The sequence below is a fragment of the Thermochaetoides thermophila genome (genome assembly GCF_000221225.1).
Source record: "Thermochaetoides thermophila DSM 1495 unplaced genomic scaffold scf7180000011816, whole genome shotgun sequence".
Classification (NCBI taxonomy): Eukaryota; Fungi; Ascomycota; class Sordariomycetes; order Sordariales; family Chaetomiaceae; genus Thermochaetoides; species Thermochaetoides thermophila.
The window spans coordinates 4,003,011-4,025,189 of NW_006383032.1; the positions used below are offsets into that span (position 1 = coordinate 4,003,011).

The window sequence follows — 22,179 nt, forward strand, 5'->3', positions numbered from 1 at the left end:
AAGACGAGCGAATCCATGTGTTCTTTCACGGAGCGCACCACCCTAGCAGGAAGGACCGAGCTTAGTGCAACCATTCTGGTAGCGGACCCGGTGCCGTCCCTTAGCATAGACCATCAAGAGCAGGCCTCAATATATCCTTTTGCCTTAGTATGAGGGGTGAACATTGTGGCATTCGAGGAGCAAGGGGAGATTTAAGTTCTGGTTTCTGCCCGGTAAGCTGAATGGAAGCAGTCTCTCCCTCACAACAAGGGAATATACGCCGTGCTTCGTCTGGGATGCATTTTTTGCGTGCGCAATGGCCTTGAAGCGACTTAGCCTGCTGGCGCTCGCCACCTCGCTTGCCTCTTGCGTTTCCACACCCAGTGGCGTTCCTGCGCCCGATGACGCTTCGGTCGACATCGCCAGCAGTTTTGTGCTTGATCTCATAGCAAATGTGACCCAGGCCGAAGAGTCCTTCCATAGCAATGAGAAGCGCTTCCTTTCTTGCACTCAGGACTCGCTCGTCGTCAACCTTGGCTATGCCAGATACCGGGGATATCATGACTCCTCGACGGGACTGAACTACTGGAAAGGGTCCGTGCATCACATCCATCTCTTACCCTGACCTTTCCCCTATTGCTCGCCTGCACCCGGATACTGTTCACCGGACTCATGTTCGTTGGACGTATGCTGACGTAAAGTGGTTGTGCAGCATCCGATATGCTGCCCCTCCCACAGGCAATCTGAGATGGCAACCTCCTCAGGTGCTGCCGCCCAAGCTCAATCCTCCCATTGAAGATGCGTTCGACTTCGGGCCGATTTGCCCGCAGGCGATGCCCTCGTTGCCCAGCACTCCGTTCATCCCGGGCAACGAAGACTGCTTGTTTTTGAATGTCTACGCCCCGGCTGGCGCTTCCAATCTTCCTGTGCTCGTGTACATCCACGAGGGTGGTTATGGCTTTGGTGATGGTCGCCATGACATGACCGACATCATCAATGCTAATGACAAGGGCTTCGTTGCTGTGACCATCCAGTACCGAGTCTGTTCGCCCCACTGTCCGGCAAGTCAAGACTCGGCTAACTGTACGTCTTAGCTCGGAGCATTCGGGTGGCTTTCGTCGAGCGAGGTGAAAAAGCGCGGTGCGGTCAATGCCGGCCTTCTCGACCAGGCCCTTGCGTTGGCCTGGGTGAAACTGCACATCTGTCAGTTCGGTGGTGATCCTTCCAAGATTACCATCGCCGGTGAGTCCGCCGGTGGCGGCTCGGTGATGTACCATGGCATTGCGCTTCGCGGAACCATCGGCAGCCTGTTGTACAACCAGGGCATTGCAGCCTCGCCCTATCTTCCTTATCAGTACAAGTACAACGATGCTCATCCGACTAACGCCTATTATGCGTTCTCCCAGGCGGCTGGGTGCCCCAGCAGCGGGAATGTCTTCAACTGCCTACGTAGCAAGGACACCAATACTCTGCAGCAGGCAAATCATGACGTCACTCAGCAGGCGCCCTATGGATATTGGTAAGTCATCTACTAGGCATGGTTTTGGGCAACTCGGACCGGGGGCTAACCGTCTTCCAGGGCATTCGGTCCCGTCACGGACAACAGCTACATCTTTAACCGGCCTATGCAGCAGCTACCGACCAAGAAGGTAAACGGCAAGAGGCTGTTAGTTGGTTACAATGCCAATGAGGGTGCCCTGTTCGTCCCTCCGATCATCATGACCGAGGCCGACCTTGTTGGCTGGCTGCAGTCAGCGCAGTTTAAGAACCTGTCACCGACGCAGATCAACACCGTGCTTGCTGCCAATCCTAACAACGCGACAACAGACCCCAACGCTCCGCGCTGGGACACCAACGGCCTGACCGGGCCTACGGCTGTTGAGATGTCACAGGATGCCAACGGCCAGCAACAGCGTGCCAACAACATCTACGCCGAGGCTACGTTCGCTTGCCCGGCCTTCTGGCTGGCCGACGCGTACACTAAGCCTGGCTCCGCAGCTTATGTGTACCAGTATAGCGTGCCGTTCGCTTATCACAGCGGAGATTTAGGCGTTTACTTTGGCCCTCAAGAGCCAAATCACTCCGACGACATTGCTTTGGCCTTCCGCCGTATCTGGGGCAACTTCATCAGGACAGGCAACCCGTCCATCAGCGCGCCTATCGCCAACGGCGCCGCTTCCGCCAACCCATCAGCTCCCCATCCGGCCTCGAACTGGCCTGCTTGGAACAATGCGCAGCCCAAGATGCTCAACCTCAACATCACCGGCGGCACCCCGTACCAGGCACCGACCTTGTGGGGCACCACTGTCACTCAGTTCGCTCAGCCAGGCCTCCAGAACGCGATTAACCTTGTAGAGGCCTCTCAGTGGGAAGGCGGCCGCCTTGCTCGTTGCAACGTGTACAAGAGTCTGGCCCCCAGCATCCCTATCTAATCTTTTGGCGCATTGGATCAGCGTGAAGGCTTGCAAGAGCTTGCACACCTTTTCGCATCAAGTTTTTCCAGATAGATGGTTACGAGCGTCGTAGTCTTAATGTTAATCAGAGTTCACTGAGATCTCTCACCGTTGTTCAGCTGGCGTAGGCCCTCTTGATGGTCCTCTGGTTAGGAGAACTTTAGAGTATCACAGAGAAGAATTCCTTGTGGGTAGCTTCACGAGTAGGCTCAAGCGAGATACAATTTGCGAAGAAGCTCAGCCTAAACATGGCTATCCACCACTTTACCCATTGAAGAACGATTCCGATGACCAGCGTTTCAATCGCTTTTGACCGGTTGCGGGTCAGGGCTGAAAGTGGAGTTGACCCCACCATCCTTCGGAGGGACTGGGTGGGGAACATTGGGCGAGTCGCTACACCTCCTAACCCTGAACCCACAATATCTCGTAGTCTCGTTCGAGCTGCGGGACCCTTCGGCAAGCTGCGGCCTGCAATTGTTTCGATAATGTCGTCACCGCCAACCGATACTGCCCTCGCTTCATCATTCGTCCCTCCGAATCCTCCAGGCCATTCGTGTTGACAAGAGCGTATCGTTAACTTCCGTTGATGACATAAAATGAAGCCAAAGGCAAGCCTAGTCTTGCCGGTAGGCGCTGGTTTCCCGAAGTTGCCGCCAGTTCCGCACAACGCTAAAGCTACGCGGAGGAAAAGCTTGATCTTTGCTGCAGTTGTGACATTTGTCGTCTTACTGGCATCTTGCCCTGATATTGCTCAATTGCATAGTTTTCCCTTCAAGCTGGCTCCGAGCCGGCAGATCGACTTCAAGTCTCGGTGTGCGCAGCCCGATGCCCTGTTCCCCACCCAAGACGACGTCCTTGACGATGCCTACGCCCGTATTTCGACACCTGCCTTCCGAAACGCAAGCATCCGCCGTCTCTCTGGAGCCGTCCAGGTCAAGACCGAATCGTTTGATGATTTGGGCCCCATTGGCGAAGACCCAAGATGGGACGTCTTCTACAACTTCCACGACTATCTCGAGAAGGCCTTTCCCCTAATACACCAGCACCTGCTTCTCGAGAAGGTCAACACCTATGGCCTGCTCTATACGTGGAAGGGCAGCGATGACTTGCTGAAGCCGACATTGCTCATGGCCCATCAAGACACTGTCCCTGTTCCCCCCGAAACTGTCGATGCGTGGACATACCCTCCGTGGAGTGGTGCCTATGACGGCACACACATCTGGGGACGCGGTGCTAGCGATGACAAAAACCAGCTGATAGCCGTTATGGAGACAATAGAGTTGCTCCTCGAGGCTGGCTTCAAGCCCCGGAGGACGATTCTTCTTTCGTTTGGATTTGACGAGGAGTGCTCCGGTACACGCGGGGCGTCGAGCCTGGCCGCGTTCATCAAGGAGCGCTATGGTCGAGAAGGAATTGCTGTTATCGTCGATGAGGGCAGCGGCTTCGAGCAAGCATGGGGAACTCTGTTCGCGAAACCGGGCACTGCCGAGAAGGGCTACACGGATGTGCACCTCACCGTTCGGACGCCCGGTGGCCATTCCTCTGTCCCATCCGATCATACTAGCATTGGCATTCTCAGCGAGCTCATCACTATGATTGAGGCCGAGCAATACCCGACTCGCCTTGTTAACGAAAATCCGTACTACACCCAGCTCCAGTGTGGTGCCGCATATTCGCCCGAGTTCCCGCACAAACTCAAGAAGCTCTTGGACCGGCGCTCCTCAACTTCAGCCTGGCACCAGAAACGTTGGAAAGCCGAGCAGGACTTCTTGGCGATTGAGGCTGCCAAGCAAGGCCCGGTAATCAAGTATTTGATGCAGACTTCGCAGGCTGTTGATGTTATCTCGGGCGGTATCAAGGTTAACGCGCTTCCGGAGCGCGCAACTGCTATCGTGAACCATCGTATCAATATTGGTGAGACCACACAGGTTGTCAAGGACCGGCTGACCCACCTCGCTGGTGCTGTGGCCAAGAAGTATAACCTGACTCTGCATGCCTTTGATGGAAAGGAAGAGCCGTCGTCCATAATCCTCTCTGGATCTACATACGAACTGGAGGTTGCTCCAGTCACGCCGGCCGATGCATCTGTCAAGGGGCCTTTTTCCGTGTTAGCTGGCACCGTTCGCGCTCTGTACGGCGAAGACGTTATTGTCACCCCAGGAATCATGACAGGTAACACCGACACTCGGTATTATTGGGATCTGACGAAACACATCTTCCGCTTTGCCCCTGGATTCGACCCTGAGGATGAGCCTGGCCTTGGGACTATCCACACTGTCAACGAGAAGGTTAGCGTAAGGAATCATCTTAATGCTGTTAGATGGTTCACACTTTTTATCAGAAACATGGATGAGGCCGATATTTAGAATCACTTGATATCTTCCAGTTCTAAGTCAGAATAGCAAGCAAAGCGTGATAGCGGTGGAATGGAATTAGCAACCCTTGTTCCTCGCAGGCTCGATGCCAGAGTGTGATCTTGGAGACAAATTTCGTTTATAGCAGGAATCAGCAGTAGCTTGCATGTAGCTTTCATGTTATCCGGTCGGCGTTGTAAGATGGCACAGCATCTGCAGCCTTCCTGTAGAGGCGCAGAGCCAAGGTTTATCTTGAAGTTGCCGACCTGGCGCAAACGCCATCTCGGCAGTTAGGCATGCCATTTTTACCTTTTGCCTTTTCTCACATAGAAAACTCTCTTATCAGCAATCTTAGACAACCATACAACATCGAGGCTGATGGGCAGTGCCTGTGACTCAGTTAACAAATCCTTATTCGTCCACGGAGTGAGAGTGGAGAGGATCCGAAGGTCTCACAACATCCGGAACTGCCTCTCCAATGGCAAGCAACGCCGTGTCCTCAATTCTCAGACTGGCATTCGAATGATCTGCGGACCGAACAATGCGTGAGAAACCCGATGAGCACAGTCTCTGGACGAGGTTGGGTCATACAGGCCTATAAACATGGCCCGTCCTTGCTTTTACCGCATATTCTTTCCCAAACCCCTTATCCTGCTACCAGCCCCCTAATCCATCTCCCAAGTCTGACATCATCGCACACACGTTCCCTCAAACATTCTGAGATTGCTTCGTGCATCATTTGTGCTAACATGCGGTTCGTTCCTTTCCTGTGCCCACAAAAACGTACCATGCTCGGACTTTGCTCCCTCGGCAAACTCCTGGTCCCAACAACCTCCCACCCTTTGTCACGTCCTCTACACTGTTTTCCTCTAATGATGACGACGACGATGATGATGACTCACTGCCGTTCCCAACAGCCGTAACTCCGTTTCCAGGCTTCGACAACGACGATTACGACGACGTCCCCCCTTTCTTGGGTGATTCGGACGACGATACCGACGGCGTGACAGTGCCGCCAGGTGTGATTGCCGCCATTGTCGTGTCCGTCGTCGCTTTTATCATACTCGTCACTGGCATCTTCGCCTACCGGGACTACCGGAGGAAACGGGTACTGAAAAAGCACGAGGTTGCTTTGAAGGAGATCGAATCATCGGCTGCCATGACTCTGTCCGGAGCTCTGGATCCCCCTCCTCCATACGAAGTCCACGATTCTTCTACTTCTATGGTGGTATTAAGCGGAAGATACCAACCGCAGCGTGGATTTAGCACTGTCAGCACCGATATGAGCTCTCATCCAACCATTCTAGATGGAGTAGAGCCTGGGACAAGACCTGAACAGCCTCGGGGAACGTGATGAATCAATTCGCATGGAGAGAGAGCATGGAGAGAGAGCTGTTGTTGCATGGCTTGACTGTTATATTAACTATTCTCCATGTATGACGCCTTGCGTGTCCTCTTGGCTTTTGCAGCTCCCTTCTTCGGTTACGGTCCTGCACAGTACTCTAGCCATTCTTCCCCTTTACTTCGTGCAGTTTCTTGGGTTCTTTCCACCTTCCAGAAAGGGCCACATCTTATTTGTCATCGACAATCAATACTTTACAATTCACGTGTGGATACCTAGAGAGCATGGAAATGTGGGTTCTTGAAGACGGTTTTCTTCAATACGACCCAACATACGGAGATCGATTAACGAATGATGATCATGGATATATGGATGTAGAGTCATTCTATAAAAACGTTAATAAGAACACATCAAAGTATCCAAGATGACAAGGCGGTCATAATAGATATCCAACATCATCACAGGTTCCTTGACCTAGATTTTCGTAGTCCCCGACCTTGCTCCTCTCCCACTCCAAAAGGACTTATCCACCCTATCATCGCGCTCAGGCTCATTTCCAACCTTGCCATGCGTCCTCTCAAACTCCCGATTGTGCTCGTCCACTTCGGCCTGCTGTTCTTTTGTCAAGTGAGGCTTGTGTCCAGGGACACTGGCATTGCTGATCTTGGGCTTAGCAGGCGGGTGCACGGAACTTGATAGCGGCTTACCCCCTCCTGTCCGCCCAAGGGCATCGCCGTCGGCCAGCTTGTCAGGGATGATGGGTGTTGCGGTGGGAGTCCCTTCAGCTGCTACGGCATTTTGGCCGCGGGATTTGTTGGTTGTGGTTGAGGGGGTTTCAGGAGTTTCGGGGGAGGAAAGGGGCCATTGGCAGTTATAATAATGAGCTGTCGCCACGGAGCGGAGGTATGGAATGATGAAGGGAGGTCGGATTACTGGTGGAAAAAGACTGGGGGGTAATTTTGTGGAGAACGAGATTTTAGGCATTTGAAAGGAAGGCCGGGTGTAATGTTGTTGCTTGAACTGTAGGAATTTGCTAATATCTGAGAAGCCGGTGCTCGACGGAGCAGGTAGCACTTTGATGATTTTGCCTGGGAGTAGGTCTGCTTAGCAGACTCGGGTGGTTTTCATATCGACGCGGTTTCTGTGAAAGCGGCAATATCAGGTGCATGGGGGTTCTCCTTGCAATGATGTCATCAAGTCCGTACTGTTCCACACTGGAGGCGGAATTGCTAGCCTCGGTCGGTGAAAATCCGAACAACGGATTAAATTTTCGATCGATTATCGTCTTGGTACAAACAGTCACATTTGATATGGCATCTCCGGTTCACTGCTTCTTAGCTTCCCCCAGCCGTTCAATGAAGTGTTATCAATAGCCACCATGTATCACGATCTGAGCTTGAGGTTATGAGAACGTCGGTGCAGATAAGACCATGATATTTCCACAAGATCACTTATGGTAGGGGCTGTGTTGGCTGAGTCTCTGTTAATTAATATTGACACGTTTTGGGCAACCTGAGGTTATAACAAGGGACTTGAGCTCGGAATGCTCAGACATACATAGATAAGGAGCTTTGGAGGAAGGAGCCTCTTGACAGTATGTCGGGTAGGAAAGATCGTGATCTCACTGTCTTAAAGCTTACCTTAGCTTCCACGCCGAACAGACCGAACAAAGTTGAACTGAACACTTGGGAGCCTACATCATGAAGTTCGACACTCCTGACCGCCATGGTGGTGATGACAGCGACTCAGGACGCTATCTCCCAATTGAAGCGGAACGAGAACTCCTCGCGACTGCTGATACATCGTTCGAAGTACCGTCAGAGAGACCGGAAGAAACCACATCGCCTATCCCGCCAGCACCCATCATCACTATTGATCGGTACGACTGGTTTTCAACGTCATCCGAGTCGGACAGTCCAATGCATGTCGATGAAACAAATGATCTCAGGATTAAGGTCTCTCCTCTGCCAAGCCTCCAACGGCTTGGGCACGCCTTCGTTGTCCTCACCTTTAGATGCTTCTTGCTTATTCCGTCTTGCATAATCGCTTTCCACAACTTTTACTTCCGTCAACGTCCCGATTTAATCAAGCAGTATAGCACTTGTCCAGGCCTCCATGTCCGGTGAGTCTCAAATGCTGACTATTCACAGTGTCGCCGTTGGGAACATACGACAAGTTACTGACGAAATTTATGTTTTAATCTAGGGTGTTCTATCCGCCCTCCCATGAGCCCGGCTCATCTACCGGTGTGCGATATCCGACGCTCCTGACCATCCACGGTGGTGGCTTTGTTTTTGGCAAGCCGCGAGACAATGATTCTTGGAACCGCCGCTTCGCCAACAAGCACTCTATCCTCGTCATCGCCCTTGACTACAGGAAGGCTCCCAAGTATTGTCATCCTCGCCCGCACACCGACATTGCCACTCTCACTGAAGCTGTTTTGAAGGATGATAGTCTTCTAATCGATCGGGACCGAGTGGCTGTTGCTGGATGGTCCGCGGGCGGCAACCTTGCGCTGGGGCTAACTGCAACACCATTGTTAAGATTTAAAGTCTCTGCCGTTGTAGCTTTCTATCCCGTGGTGGACTTCGTCCCTGGTAAGGACATGAAAGCACGTTCGCGGCCATACAAAGCAGCCCTTGGGGGTTTCAGGGGCCAGGAGCGAGATTATCTGTACAACCTGATTGATACCTTCGAATGGGCATATCTCGGACCGGGACAGAGTCGCACGGACCCGTTGCTGAGCCCAACCCATACCGATTTCCATGACCTTCCGAAGTATGTGTTTACAGTGGGATGTGAACTTGATATGTTTGCCATGGAGGCACTGAAGTTCATGTGCAAGCTTTCGGGAAGAGAGATGCCGGCAGTCGGGAATATCGTTGGCAGACAGGAGATCGGAAGTGAGGGGGAACTTGTCACTGAGGGAGATGAACGGTTTGCATAGGAGGAAATAATGGATGATGGTGAGGTTTATCGGTGGCTACTTGTGCCCGACGTGGTCCATGGTTTTGATCAGGACATTATCCAGTTATTCGCCTGGTTATGGCGCGATCGTGCGATGTTGACCGACGCGCGGATCAAAAGGGATAAGGTTATTGACATTGTTGGTCAGTGGTTGTTGGAGGGTCCATTCAAGGCAGGACAAAATCGTGAGAGGACACAGATCTGACGTGCAGAGGAACATACCTTAGTGAGAAAGTACTAGCAAGATCCTATACCAGCTAAAACGGGTTGTTGAGCTGTGCACAAACAGCATACTTCGCTACTCTAGCACTCTATTGAAGCCAACAGCCACCAGACGTTACAATAGAATCGACCACAGTTAGACAATAATATAATCCTTCAAAACTTCATCAAGTTCATCATCATCTGGCTCGCAAGTCCTGTCTGCCCACACTTCATGGCCTTTAGCACTTCCTTCTGACCTTCCATCGGCAGCCCAAACTTCCATGACGGCGTTCTTTAACGCAGCAGATACGTTCGTGCCCATCAACCTCTCCACCCGTCTTTGGATTTTATCCCCTGACCGGTCACTAACAGCATCCCACACAGAATCTTTGGCTTCATACTCCATCTCGGCTTTATGAATCCTCTCAAACACCCTGGCCTTCACATCAACGACATCTAATTGCAAATCTTCACCTAGAAAGATCTCAAACCCGTCCGGGTTCCACCGATGGACATTTCCAAGGCAAATCGTCGTGGAATTCTCATCCTGGGTAACCCGGAACCCGGGAACCCGGGCCTGGACATTGGTGTTTGTATGCCCAACTAACTTGACAGTCCACTGGCGCCAGCACCCGGTTCCTTTCCATTCCGGACCGATGGTGAGGATACCAGACTTCTGATTCCAATTGAGGGGTGTGCGAGAGAATGAGGACAGAGGGGGCTGGGAGTTTTTGGAACCGTGGTCACTAGTATCTGGTTCTTCAACCAGCTCGAAGTGAGCGTCTGCGCCGACGACCAGCAAGAGAGTGATTTCGGTTGGACGGGCGGCGCCGTTGGTGAGCTTTGGGTTGCCGTCCAGAGGAATGATGGTGCCCTCTTTGGCGAGAACGGGAATGTGAGAGAGATCGCGATGGAGTTGGATGTAACGATCTCCGTCGTAGACGAGTTGAGGGTTGAAGATATCCACGAAACGGCCCCGTGGGAGCCAGGCGCGTACGCTGCCTAACAAGGTAGTGGCGTTTTGGGGCGAGGTGATGGGCACTACGATTAGGCTGGTGCCGAAGTAATACTGTGTTGGGACGGTGTATGCTTCGTTGTCGGTGTGATTCCAGTACATGGGCTGGATGAGCGGCTCACCCTCGTAGCTAGCACGGATGTTCATGGTATAAAGATATGGGATCAGGCGATGGCGTAGGATGAGGAAGTTTTTGATGATCTGGTGGGCTGTCGTTTCGTACTTCCATGGCTCTCTCGAGTTCCACAGGTTCTTGCTTGAGTGCAATCGTAGAATGGGCGAGAAACAGCCCAGTTGGACCCAGCGCACCATCAGTTGGTTGGAGCGTACGCCTCCCCAATGTCCGCCAATATCATGACTCCACCAACCGTATCCGATGTTGGAGGCAGTCGCTGTGAATTCGGGTTGGAACTCCAACCCGGCCCAGGTAATCTGGGTGTCCCCGGAGAACCCAATGGGGTAACGATGAGATCCCGGGCCAGCATAGCGCGAGAAGGTGATGGGCTGTTCTAGGACTTTGATATTGCGGCGGCTGGTCAGATAGTGATAATGATTGAGCACCCACAAGGGATCGACGCCAGGAATGCGGGACCGCGTGCCCTGCTGCCAGTCAATCCACCAAAAGTCTACGCCTTGCTTCTCAAGGTTGAGCTTCAGGACGTCAAAATAGGCATCCAGAAACTTACGGTCGCAACAATCGAAGCGGATGGGCTCTCCCTTGGAGGTGTCGTGGCCGAGGGCCTTGGCTACAAGCTCATACTGATCCTCAAATGAGCGAATGCCGTCGGCCGGGTGGTCGTTGAGGGTTACTTTCAAGTTACGCTTGTGCAACTCGCTGAGAAAGCCATTGGGGTCGGGAAAGAGCTCGCGGTTCCAGCTGTAGCCGGTCCACCCGGAGCCGTACTGTGGAGGAATATTTACCTTGTGCCAGTCCATGTCGATAACGGCAACAGTAAGTGGGATCCCCTCGCTTTTGAAGCGATCCATAAGCTCCAGGTACTCGTCTGCGCTGTATGCGTGATAGCGAGACCACCAATTGCCCAGGGTCCAGCGCGGCAGGATGGGCTGGTTGCCAGACAGACGGTAAAAGTCTTTGATGGCGGCCTTGTGGTCGCCATGGTACGCGAACAGGTAGCCATCGATGCGGCCAGGGACACGAGTAGCAATCCACCCATTCTCGAACAGCATGGACTTGCTGTCATCAAGGACAGCATAGGCTTTGCGGGAGAGGACTCCGGGCTCTAGTTTGACACGGCCGTAGGCTCCGTCCAGGGTCCTGGTTGTGCCGCCTAGATCGCCGTAGCAGTTGCCGTCGTAGGACCAGACATCATTGCCAACCTTGACGGTGAGTCCGGAAGATGAGAATTTCTTTTTATCGTAGGTAAGATGGAAGAAGTCCGTTATGATCTGCAGGCTGTCTTTTTTGTCTACGATTTGGTACTGGGGCGTCTCGAACCATCTGAACAGGGCAAATGTAGAAACACGGTCCTCGAAGCCGCCGTCTTTGGACCACTCGAAGCGCAGGAGCCTCTCGGTCAAGACGGTGAATCGGTAGTATGAGTCACTGCTGCCGCCTGTGACGATGGCTTTGGGATTTGCTTCTGGTTTGCAGGGGAATGAGTATCTGTCAGCCATCGTTGGAGCTAGATGTGGAGTTGGACGAGCGGCAGCAATTAGGCCTACGGGTAGTTCAGAGCTTTAAGGAGTTTAGATGAATGGCAATGTCGTGGATTATAGACAAAAGATAGGGCCAAGATCGATTCGGGTTAATGTAGGGATTACACAGTGTAGGTAGAAAGCTTATGCTCCCAGCTGACCACTTTACAGTTTTGACAACCTGGGACAGTCCAACAACTGCACATTATACGCTTTACCGAAGATTGGCATTGGTGATCGGCGCAGCGATGGGCAAGTTAGCGCTGACTCGTTGACTGGGGTAGGATGTCCCACGCGGAGTGCGGTTTCGTCCAGTGTACTTGTATGTATGGGGTTTGTGCCATTGTGACGTTTTCTGGTCAGGTGGACCTCAGTGTGTGGTTCATTGGCTTGGCGGACTCTTTGTTTTCGCTCAGGGGGATCCACATTTCGACGGGTCTTGGCCAATAGAAGCAAACAAATGCCCCACAGCGGGACCGGCAACGTTCTTCCCCGGCTCGCCCTGCATCGAACGATCAAACGGCGATGAGCTGGCTCCCATCTTGGCAGCGCGACGTCGCGTCCACAATCCACAGACAGGTGCCATCCACATCCACCTACTCCAACGCCAAGCAGAAGGATATTCCATAGGATCAAATCTCATCCAAACAGCACATCTGGATATCACACCTAAGCAGGGACCAGGGACCGCATTCAGAGGTTGTGGAGAACCAAGAATTCTTGTCATCAAGGCCCACTACCTTCACTACCTGCCATTTCTTGAACGGAAATCCAGTCAGCGTTAAGGTTTTGTGGTGTAGAACTTTTACTAAGGTCTGTCGTACATCTACGTATCTGCTTTCTGTCAATCTCCCTCTTTTGGCCGACATCTGTTGAGATGACCGATGCCGACATGGACTGCATTTACTGTGTATGCTACAGAGTTAAGGAAGTGCTGCGTACAAAGAGGACAGGTACACCACCTTGTAAAATGACGATCTTTTCCCAGACAGCATACTTGTTGATGTTCTGGTTAAAGTCAAGCGTTGCCACAATCCCTTGAAGCCATTGGAAACAGTTAACACAGCTGTTCGAAAGTTCTCGCGTTTTTCCAAGATTATCCAGATTTGCTCCTCTGCTGTAAACCCGGCTACCGTCACTATGGCGCATCCAGTAATGCATCATCTTTGCAAAAAACGACATTTCTTTCTCCGGGGACCAGGGTCAGCCAACTCTTGATCTCCGGCGCCGCGGTCATGGAACTGCTTGGTGCGTACAAGCAGGGTCTTCTGATGGCAGCTTTCGGAGTGATATACGTATGGCCGAAAGTACTGTGCCGTGGCTTTGCAGCAGCAAATCCCTTACCGAACTAATGTGACCGATGATGTCTGATCGAAGTGAACAGGGTACCAGCGGGTCTCTTCGGTGTTCCAGAAGACAATGCTTGAGGGCGAGGAGGGCCAACCACGACCCCTGTTTGTGGCCCTTGCCAACCACGCGATATGCGCTCGGGACGATAAACGCGGAGGGGCAACGGGAAGCACCAAATCAATCCACGACTTTGCCGACATTTACAAATGTATGTTGCTCAGAGAAGCTTAGGCGAGGTTTTCACTGTTCAAGTTACGTTGCCACCCACTTAATCACCAATACACGATATCTTGTTATTAGTATATTACCCACACACTATTCAATGTTATCTAGTCGATAAACTCAAGTTCCGACCACCAGCATTCCATATCTTGGGTAAGCGCGGTTTCACTTAGGACTTAGCTACCAGGGTACCACGCAGATGAAGATCTTTAGTTCAGCCCACTGCTTGGGCAACGTTAGCCGTTGTTCACGAAGCTCTCGTCCAACAGCTCCGGTTCTTTTCCCGTTTACCCACTCGTCAGCTATATAATTTCTGCAAAATACAGCGAGGCTGCAGCCATTGGCTCTTGCTACACACCTAAACATGCACTCCGTCATGCAACTGAACGTTTCTGTTCCCTTCCCACATCCCTGCTCTGGCAAGGGAGCATGGATGGAGAAGGCTGACAAGGGACGACCACTACGGTGCTACTGCAACACCACGATGGCATATCGAACGAGACCAACTCCGGAATTTGGGCAGATGTTGCGACATCAGTTGGTGACTCCCAGAGAAGGCTGCCCACGCACCTGTGACGCGAATTCCAAAACTGAATGGAAGGGAAGGGGTAGCAGCGGGGAACAGACAACACACGACCCCACTATGGACAGGAAGTGAAAGATATTAACGAAGGGACCCGGAGTGGCTGGCGCTTTTCTCCCATTTCTATCCTTCCCTCTTCTGAGTCGGACGGATCCTAGACCCAAGCGGATCATTCGATGCCAACATCAGTGTATCTGCAGGGACATCTTGCGTCCAAGTTCTGTTCTACCATCAAAGAGTTTTCAATGATCCCTTCTGGAACCCTAAGCCCAAAATGGGCGAGTCCGCTGCCCCATCGACATCGACTGCTTCGCCAACTGCTGAGACTGTCATGCATGGCATCCTTCCAGCCTCCCACTGGCAATCGGCATGGCACAAGACAAAGCCATGAATGGCCTGAATTTGTGTGCTTATAAGCCGTTTGTAGCTTTCATCCGCCGAATATGATGCCAAGTTGGCATACAATGAGGCTCTCAGTGAGCCCGCTTCAATTGCCAGCAGTATCCTCCAGTACCGGAGCTTCCATCGCCGGACCTATCATCATGAAGTTGGTGAGGCCGCGTCATGGGACCCAACAATGAGCGACACATCGAGACGATGGATATCGTGTAAGCAATATGCAACACCTCTTGCTGTTGGCAATGTTGGACAGGCGTCTGATGACCAAGCCTGATATTTCCGGTCACCACGCCAGCACCCGTTTGCTGGAGGACCAGTTCTTTTTGTCGCCCATCGGAGAAAGCCCTCAGGCGTATTGGCCCTGTATCAGGCGGTCCTCGCTTTATTTTCCAGGGAAGCGCTAACAATCCAGTAGCGAATCCTTGATGTTGCAACAGGCACCGGTATCCGGGCCAATGTAGGTCTTTTTGCGTCTTAGACGTCGCTAGCTCTTCTATCTATTCTCACCGAACATCACTGACTCAAAATCTTCCAGTGATGTAATATTGGCGACAAGTATCCCAGTACCGAGGTAATCGGCACCGATATCACTCCTATTCAGCCATCCCGGGTACCGCCAAACGTCAAATTCGAGATTGATGACGCCAACCAACACTGGACGTTGGCAGATGAGAGCTTCGACCTCATCCACGCGCGTGCCTTGGCTGGAAACATACTCAACTGGGAGAAGTTCTACCAGGAAGCTTACCGTTGTCTGAAGCCGGGTGCGTGGTTCAAAATCCAGGAGACCTCGTTCGACTGGCGCACGCAGAAAGGTGTAATTGCCGAGGACAGCCCAATGGGCCAATGGAACAAGGTCTTCCAGGAGGGCGGTAAGAAGACAGGCCGTACTCTCAGGATTGTTGACGAAGACCTCCAGGAGAGGCTGATGAAGAAAGTTGGCTCGTGGATGTCGTAGTGAAGGATTACCCTGTTCCAGTTGGCACCTGGGCCAAGGACGAACGTCTAAAGGAGATTGGCTTGTGCATTCGGACTGCTTTGGATCTTGACCTTGAAGGCAAATATACTTTCACAAACTGCCTCCTCTAAGAGAGCTACGCCAACTAACATACCACAGGTTACTGCCTCCATATGTGGAGCTTCGTGATGGGCTGGAGTCCGGAAGAAGTCCAGGTTTTCTGTGCCCATCTGCGCCGCCAGATGCACGACCCGAATCTGCAGCCTTTTTACATCCGTCGCGTTGTGTATGGGAGGAAGCCCGAGAATAAGCACTAAGAGTTTAAAGCTGGAACAAGCAATCAAACTGTTCAGGGGCTCGACTTGGAACATGACTTTGCGTTCACAGGTCTTTTCCCAGTCAATTGTACAAGTACGGAAACGGCATGTAGCTGTTAAATGATACTATACCCTATTTTGTGTTTTTAACCACCTCTCTCAATTTCCCCTGAAACATGAAATTGGCCAAATACTCCCTTCGTTTAACCCACAACCGTTAACACAAGCTGACGTAGTATAACAATACTTGATCTTCCCCTTCTCAACCCTAAACAAAGAGCTATTCGGCATTGCTGCATGCCCCTACATACAATTCAGCCCGTGAAACCCACAAACACATCCATCGACCCCATCTCTTCATTCACAACTACCTCTATACAGTACAACAATAGTACTCGGCTACACCATCACCCACTGCCCGCCATCCATCCTTTCCCTTGCCAGTATCCCCGCCCAAATCGATATCATGACTCTCACCATGGGGCAACCATACTCACGTTACTGAACCGGTCGAAATACAAGTTGCTCATCTTCGGGATCTCCTCTCTCGTTGCCCTTTTTTCTGTTGGGATAGGATCCCACACCTTGTCCCTGTCAAGCTCTGACATGTCGGTCGCATTAAACAACCAATTTCCTTCATCAGTTACGACAAATTCGATCAGGGCAGCCTGGAACGCCGACTTATCGACGAAAATCCTTGTGTGTATCGGCTGGGTGAACTGGGTCCGTGACGGCAATGAGTTCGGTGAAGGCAGAGCATTAGTTGGGATCGTGCAGGGAGCGGGAGACGTTGGCTTTGAGGGCAGATGAGAGGGAGCTTGTGGAGAGGGTTGTCAGGTAGTTGTTTTTGATGCAGATGAAATTTGGGGATGAGCCGATTAGTTGTGTAAGAGGTATGGGTTGCCAGGACCTTTGGGCAGCTGTGTAGGAGACTGTGAGGTTACGCACGAAGGGCCTGGTCCAAAAAGCTCGAATTAGGGAGGTGAAATGGAGAATCAGGGGGAGGATAGAGAATTCTCTCGTGATTGTGTTATTCCCGTGTTTGACTTGGCCTCTGGTTTGTTTGCTAAGAGGTTGTCAATCTGCTCGAAGGAGCCATTTGGGTTGTGAAAATCGGCTAGTGATTTGATTTTTCGAGATATACTGACCAGATCTGTACCCTGACAATGTCAACAAGGCGATAAATGTAGAGTTCTATGGTATGAGTCGGTTTTCGAACGTCGGCAGCTAAGTTAACAAAAGTAGGAGGTCGCTTAGTTTTAATGTCAACTGCCGATTATTGGATAGAGGAGGACAAATCACTAAGAGCCAAGTATTCTTTAGGGATATCCTACTTGCCCACGGCCCCGTCTTCAATAAATGTCCTTAATCACTTGGCAATATATACACTAAGTTTAATAAGTCTGCCACCACCAGGGCGAGCCAAAGACCGATGTCCATTTCTAAGGAATGCTATGAACTTTATCAAAAGTAAGATGAGACCGGTGCCTATGTCTAGGTCTAGTATTTAGTTCGAGATATTCTCTTGCGTTCAAGAAAATCCAAAAGAAATAACCATCTCAAATGCCGAACCAAAATGGACCACTACACCTCGATAGCTGACGCAGCTTCGCTGCTCAGCACAGGGTTAATCCGCTTCTCATCCCACTTGAATATAAAGTCATCACCCAGCTCCTTCCGGCAAGCCGCGGTGACCGCTTCCCACACGTTGGCAAAGACGCCAAAGCTAGCCGGATTATCCTCGTCGTTCCCCCCTCCTTGGAAGACACCGGTCCGCACCAGGCAAGTATTCCAGCCATACATGTTGCCACCAATGACGTCCGAAGCCGGGTTATCACCAATCATGTAGATGTTATCCGGCACGCGCTCCTCGCCATGCAGCATATCCATCCACGAGGCAATGACCTCGTCAGCGTACTTGTACGTGGCCAGCTCCGGCTTGCCGTACACGACACGCTCCAACTCGACGCCGGTCAGGGCCTTGTACATGGCTTCCAGACCGATGCGGAAGGCGCCCTGGCTCATACGAGGGTAGGGATGCTCTGTTGGGCAAAGAAGGTCGCCCTGGGAGAAGTAGATGGGGATGCGCTGTGAGACCGGGTCCTTGGCCATGGTGCCCAGACGGCCGTTTTCGGACCGCAACAGGTCAACGATGATTTGCATGTCTGTTGCGTAGTCGCGCGAGTCCGAGAAGACCAGGATGGCCTCAATGTTGATCTTGGAAAAGTCAAGGGGCCGAGCCTTAGCTTTGTCTTCCTCACTGACGGTACGGTAAGGGGCGATGGTTGGGTCCCACACGACTATGTCATTAGGCACGATGATCTCCTTGAAGCCGTACTCCTCAGCTACCTCGCGGCAGCGGTTCCCTTCGCCGCCAACGACCAAGACAGTGTTGTAATACTCAGCAAGTGCTCGCATAGGTGTGTGACTCTGGATGAACTGATCGGTGCTGATGGGGTTTTGAAGAATCTTAGACAGCTGTTGTGTGCGTGCCAGCTCCAGCTTGCCAGAGCCGTTTGTGAGAAATATGTGAGGGATCTTAATGCCAAGTTCATTGTCACCATTTAGCATTGAGAGAGCACGCTTGGCCTCAGGGATAAGGCGGTCACCGTGGACTAAGACACCATCAATGTCAAAGACGAATGCCATGTTCTTGGCTTTCTTGACCTTGTCTGCCTTAATATCCTGGATTTGTGAAACCAAGATCTCGCGGGTCGCATAGCTCGGCATCGCTCCTGCCCCCTTATCCGCCTTTAACGTCTCTCTGCCTTCTTGGTAGGCGAGACTGCTCAGCCTGGACTGGCGTTTGGACTTGGGAATAGGTAGAGTGGCACCAAACGAGTTCCGTGACAACCTCCGCTCCTTCATAGACGGGCTAGCGGAGAGATTGTGCATGAACTGTGTCGTATCTGCATCCGGAGACCGTAATGCTGGGATTTCGATGGTGTTGTGAGAGCCCGGTGAGACTGGGACCGCCAGAGCGGCCTCTAGTCCACCCCAGCCAGTAGCCCTCATGGGACTTCTTTGAGATCCATGGGCATCCAGCCATTCTTTAGCCTTTTGAAGTTGAAGCTCCTTGGGCCGCTCTTTGGTTCTTGGATGCGAAACTTTCTCAGGCGAGTCGAAAGGTGTGTTGATCTGACTCTGCGACGCCTTGTTGCCGAAATCAACGTCCTTGAAGCCCGGCTTCGACATTGTGTAAGATGCAATATTCAAACAAGTACGAAAGAAAACGAGAGATGAGGGACGATAATGAAACACAGAGATTAAAAGCCAGTTGAAGTTCACGGGAGAGTGGGATCTTATATCCTCCTTGAGAAACTCAATCTGTTCCAGCGATCGTCAGGGAGCCGGTTAGAGGTGCCCGTTAGCCGTGGATCTCGCCGTGCAATGAGCGACGGGAGTTCAGCAACGGTCCATCCTGTACATGAAGCAACAGGCCGAGGCGGAGTTTCCCATCCACCGAGAGATACTCCGTCATGACGAAATAATATGGAGAAATACGGGAACGAAGCCCACTTGAAAATCCGATTAGGACCTAAACTGCTCCGTTTTCGACCGGTCGACGTCTCCTCAACAAGTCCTTCACATGTCATCCGATGCTTTGAATGTCGCCATTGTTTCATGTCAAGGACGGCACCATGTTGGATGGCCTTGGCAAGCAGATCTTACGGGATGTACAACGGTCAGGGACGGCAAGCTCCGCTGCCGTCGACCGCGAGTGCCGGCAAAAACCATCTGTTGGATCCTAGGAGAGCTGGATCTATGATGTCATCGTTCCCATCAGCTCTGGAGCTTGGGTGAGCGGAGTCATCATTTCGAAGTGAAGGACCGGAAAGTGGGTACAGATGGGGTTGTAAAACGTTTCTCGCCATATGAGAAGTCTGTGTGCGGCCGTGTCAAATCCTAAGGCCGCCGGGTCGGAGACCGCAGAGACAGGAAGCTCCCCAATCGTGATCACACCCAGATTTGACACAGGGCAGCGGGAGCCGAGGGCGAGGAGCGCGGGTAGGGTATCTCCGACATGACTCGGGTACGACGATTGAAGATCGAGGATCCTTACATTGTTGCTTGGGATCATGGAGACAAAGTTCGGGCAAGCAGAAACTGCTGCCCCGACCCGACCCACCAGTAGGGCGACTTAGGCGTTGAGAGGTAGCACAGCTTACTTTTCGGTCGTAGATGATAGGTAGACTGATGTGTCTGCTGTTTTTCTGCAATCCCCCACTCACTTGATGGTGTGAGTGAAAGGTTTGAAGAGCACGGATCTCGATACGTAATAATGTGGAACCATGACTAAGCTGCAGTCCAAGAAACCTGGTTACCGGAAAGTCTTTACTGCTTCGAAGTTTTCAGGAACGCGTTTCATACGGTAGAAGCAGTCCAGGATTCCCCCTTAAACAAGATACCGAAGCTACCGCGCGTCTTCGGCTCGTCTTACGAAAATTCGAGGATTTATATGAGGCATTGATACTTTGGTTGCGGTGTAAACTGCTGTCTGGCATCGCATTAATTTGTTTCGATTCAAACTTCTACTGCTGCTCACTTCTCCGGGTTCCCCTCGACGCTCTTCCTTGTGGAGTCATCACAGAACAGCAGCAAAACGTGCGTTCAGGATCCCTTAGGAAGATGGCTGATGAGCATTTGTCCTTCATTTCGTCCGGGAACAGCTGGGCGTGGTGTCCGTGTCATAGTGTGCACGATTGCTGATGAGGATCTCCCAAATACAGTTCGTGTCAACATGGCGTCCTCCAAGACGTTTACCCTCAACAACGGTGTCAAGATTCCGGCAATTGGCTTCGGCACCTTTGCCAATGAGAGGTCAAAGGGAGAGACTTACCAGGCAGTGCTGAAGGCTCTGGAGGTGGGATACCGCCACCTGGACTGCGCGTGGTTCTATCAGAATGAGGATGAGGTTGGCGATGCTCTTCATGACTTCCTAGCCAAGAACCCGAGCCTGAAGCGCGAGGATATCTTCATCTGCACCAAGGTGTGGAACCACATGCACCAGCCTGAGGATGTCAAATGGAGCTTTGAGAACTCGTGCAGCAAGTTGCGGGTGGACTATCTCGATCTTTTCCTGGTGCACTGGCCAATGGCTTCAGAGAAGAATCCAGATAACACACCAAAGATTGGACCGGACGGGAAATATGTGCTCAAGAAAGAGCTGACCGAGAACCCAGAGCCGACATGGAGGGCAATGGAGGAGCTCTATGAGAGTGGAAAGGTGAGGGCAATTGGCGTGTCCAACTTCACGATCCCGAAGCTGCAAAAATTGCTCCAGTTCGCGCGTGTGAAGCCAGTTGTCAACCAAGTTGAGATTCATCCCTTCTTCGCCAACACCGAATTGGTCAAGTTTTGCCAGAAGAATGACATCCTGCCGGAGGCCTACTCCCCTCTGGGCTCACAGAACCAGGTCCCCACAACAGGGGAGACTCTGCGGGAGAACAAGGAGCTGAATGAACTGGCCAAGCGCAGTGGTTACACGCTGGCCCAGCTGCTTCTGGGCTGGGGCGTGCGCAGGGGCTACGTTGTGCTGCCCAAGAGTTCGACACCCAGCCGAATTGAGAGCAATTTCAATGTTCCTGAGCTCAGCGATGAGGAGTTCCAGGGCGTTGAAGAGGTCTCTAAAGGCCGGAACACTCGATTTGTAGACATGACGCACGTCTTTGGGTACAACGTTTGGTAAGCTATTGTTGCGGACTCGGTTGTGAGAGCATTTACTTACTTCTGCCAAATAGGCAAGATTAGATGTTCAGCGATTGACGGATGGAAGGTCGGAAAACGGGTAAAACTTCTCTTCAAGGTCCACGATTGGTGCTGAAATGGGCCATATTGGTAAGATATGCCAACCAAAGTGGCAACAAGGGATGCTAGTGTTTTATAGCCAACCGCAATGGGCCAAAATAATATGATCTGTTAGTAGGACAACTGAAGATAAACAAACCGTCTTGGAAGAAGCTGTGGATACGCTCAACCGCATGTGTTTACTTAGGTAGCCAATCACAGTGGGGGACAATACGACGGAGCCGGCTGTGCATCCTCTCGGATTACTTCCATTTTCAGGAAGTAACGATCGCCCATTGACTAGTTGAGTCTCGGCATGCTGCGGTACGTACCGGTCAACAACCCCAGTAACCGCCCTGTGTTGCCCTCTCCAACTGGCCCTCGCATGTGGAAGTTATGCTTCGATCTTGACCGTATGGGAGCATCTCAAATCAAGCCGGTGGGTATGCAACTGTAAGCAAAAGATGCATCTCTTGTGCAGATGACCAATGCTGTTTCTGGGTCCAAATTGCGCCATCCCGGCACACAATGTCCCTGTATCAAACCCTTTTTTTCGATGACATCTTAATGCTCGATCAGCTCTCAGCATAACG

At 51.8% G+C, this 22,179-nt stretch overlaps 9 protein-coding genes across 9 annotated transcripts; 6 read left to right on the plus strand and 3 right to left on the minus strand.

Moving 5' to 3' along the window:
* Nucleotides 1–295: 295 nt before the first annotated feature.
* CTHT_0031800 (uncharacterized protein) lies at nucleotides 296–2,411 on the plus strand (the record flags this gene model as incomplete). The annotated part of the gene is made up of 4 exons (XM_006693558.1): nucleotides 296–573; nucleotides 692–1,019; nucleotides 1,074–1,498; nucleotides 1,559–2,411. The coding sequence occupies 4 exons, from the start codon at nucleotides 296–298 to the stop codon at nucleotides 2,409–2,411; spliced, it is 1,884 nt and encodes a 627-aa protein (XP_006693621.1).
* A 617-nt stretch (nucleotides 2,412–3,028) lies between these two features.
* Nucleotides 3,029–4,798, plus strand: CTHT_0031810 (uncharacterized protein; the record flags this gene model as incomplete). The annotated part of the gene is made up of 1 exon (XM_006693559.1): nucleotides 3,029–4,798. The coding sequence occupies one exon, from the start codon at nucleotides 3,029–3,031 to the stop codon at nucleotides 4,796–4,798; it is 1,770 nt and encodes a 589-aa protein (XP_006693622.1).
* A 776-nt stretch (nucleotides 4,799–5,574) lies between these two features.
* CTHT_0031820 (uncharacterized protein) lies at nucleotides 5,575–6,140 on the plus strand (the record flags this gene model as incomplete). The annotated part of the gene is made up of 2 exons (XM_006693560.1): nucleotides 5,575–5,647; nucleotides 5,722–6,140. 2 exons carry the CDS (start codon nucleotides 5,575–5,577, stop codon nucleotides 6,138–6,140), a joined length of 492 nt encoding a protein of 163 aa, XP_006693623.1.
* A 462-nt stretch (nucleotides 6,141–6,602) lies between these two features.
* CTHT_0031830 (uncharacterized protein) lies at nucleotides 6,603–7,112 on the minus strand (the record flags this gene model as incomplete). The annotated part of the gene is made up of 1 exon (XM_006693561.1): nucleotides 6,603–7,112. One exon carries the CDS (start codon nucleotides 7,110–7,112, stop codon nucleotides 6,603–6,605), a length of 510 nt encoding a protein of 169 aa, XP_006693624.1.
* Nucleotides 7,113–7,828: 716 nt separating this feature from the next.
* On the plus strand, nucleotides 7,829–9,075 carry CTHT_0031840 (uncharacterized protein; the record flags this gene model as incomplete). The annotated part of the gene is made up of 2 exons (XM_006693562.1): nucleotides 7,829–8,250; nucleotides 8,334–9,075. The coding sequence occupies 2 exons, from the start codon at nucleotides 7,829–7,831 to the stop codon at nucleotides 9,073–9,075; spliced, it is 1,164 nt and encodes a 387-aa protein (XP_006693625.1).
* Nucleotides 9,076–9,453: 378 nt separating this feature from the next.
* Nucleotides 9,454–11,949, minus strand: CTHT_0031850 (hydrolase-like protein; the record flags this gene model as incomplete). Its single annotated transcript, XM_006693563.1, has 1 exon — nucleotides 9,454–11,949. The coding sequence occupies one exon, from the start codon at nucleotides 11,947–11,949 to the stop codon at nucleotides 9,454–9,456; it is 2,496 nt and encodes an 831-aa protein (XP_006693626.1).
* Nucleotides 11,950–14,689: 2,740 nt separating this feature from the next.
* On the plus strand, nucleotides 14,690–15,482 carry CTHT_0031860 (uncharacterized protein; the record flags this gene model as incomplete). The annotated part of the gene is made up of 2 exons (XM_006693564.1): nucleotides 14,690–14,733; nucleotides 15,089–15,482. 2 exons carry the CDS (start codon nucleotides 14,690–14,692, stop codon nucleotides 15,480–15,482), a joined length of 438 nt encoding a protein of 145 aa, XP_006693627.1.
* A 1,901-nt stretch (nucleotides 15,483–17,383) lies between these two features.
* On the minus strand, nucleotides 17,384–18,994 carry CTHT_0031870 (uncharacterized protein; the record flags this gene model as incomplete). Its single annotated transcript, XM_006693565.1, has 1 exon — nucleotides 17,384–18,994. One exon carries the CDS (start codon nucleotides 18,992–18,994, stop codon nucleotides 17,384–17,386), a length of 1,611 nt encoding a protein of 536 aa, XP_006693628.1.
* A 1,546-nt stretch (nucleotides 18,995–20,540) lies between these two features.
* On the plus strand, nucleotides 20,541–21,550 carry CTHT_0031880 (uncharacterized protein; the record flags this gene model as incomplete). The annotated part of the gene is made up of 2 exons (XM_006693566.1): nucleotides 20,541–21,484; nucleotides 21,541–21,550. The coding sequence occupies 2 exons, from the start codon at nucleotides 20,541–20,543 to the stop codon at nucleotides 21,548–21,550; spliced, it is 954 nt and encodes a 317-aa protein (XP_006693629.1).
* Between the last annotated feature and the right edge of the window lie 629 nt (nucleotides 21,551–22,179).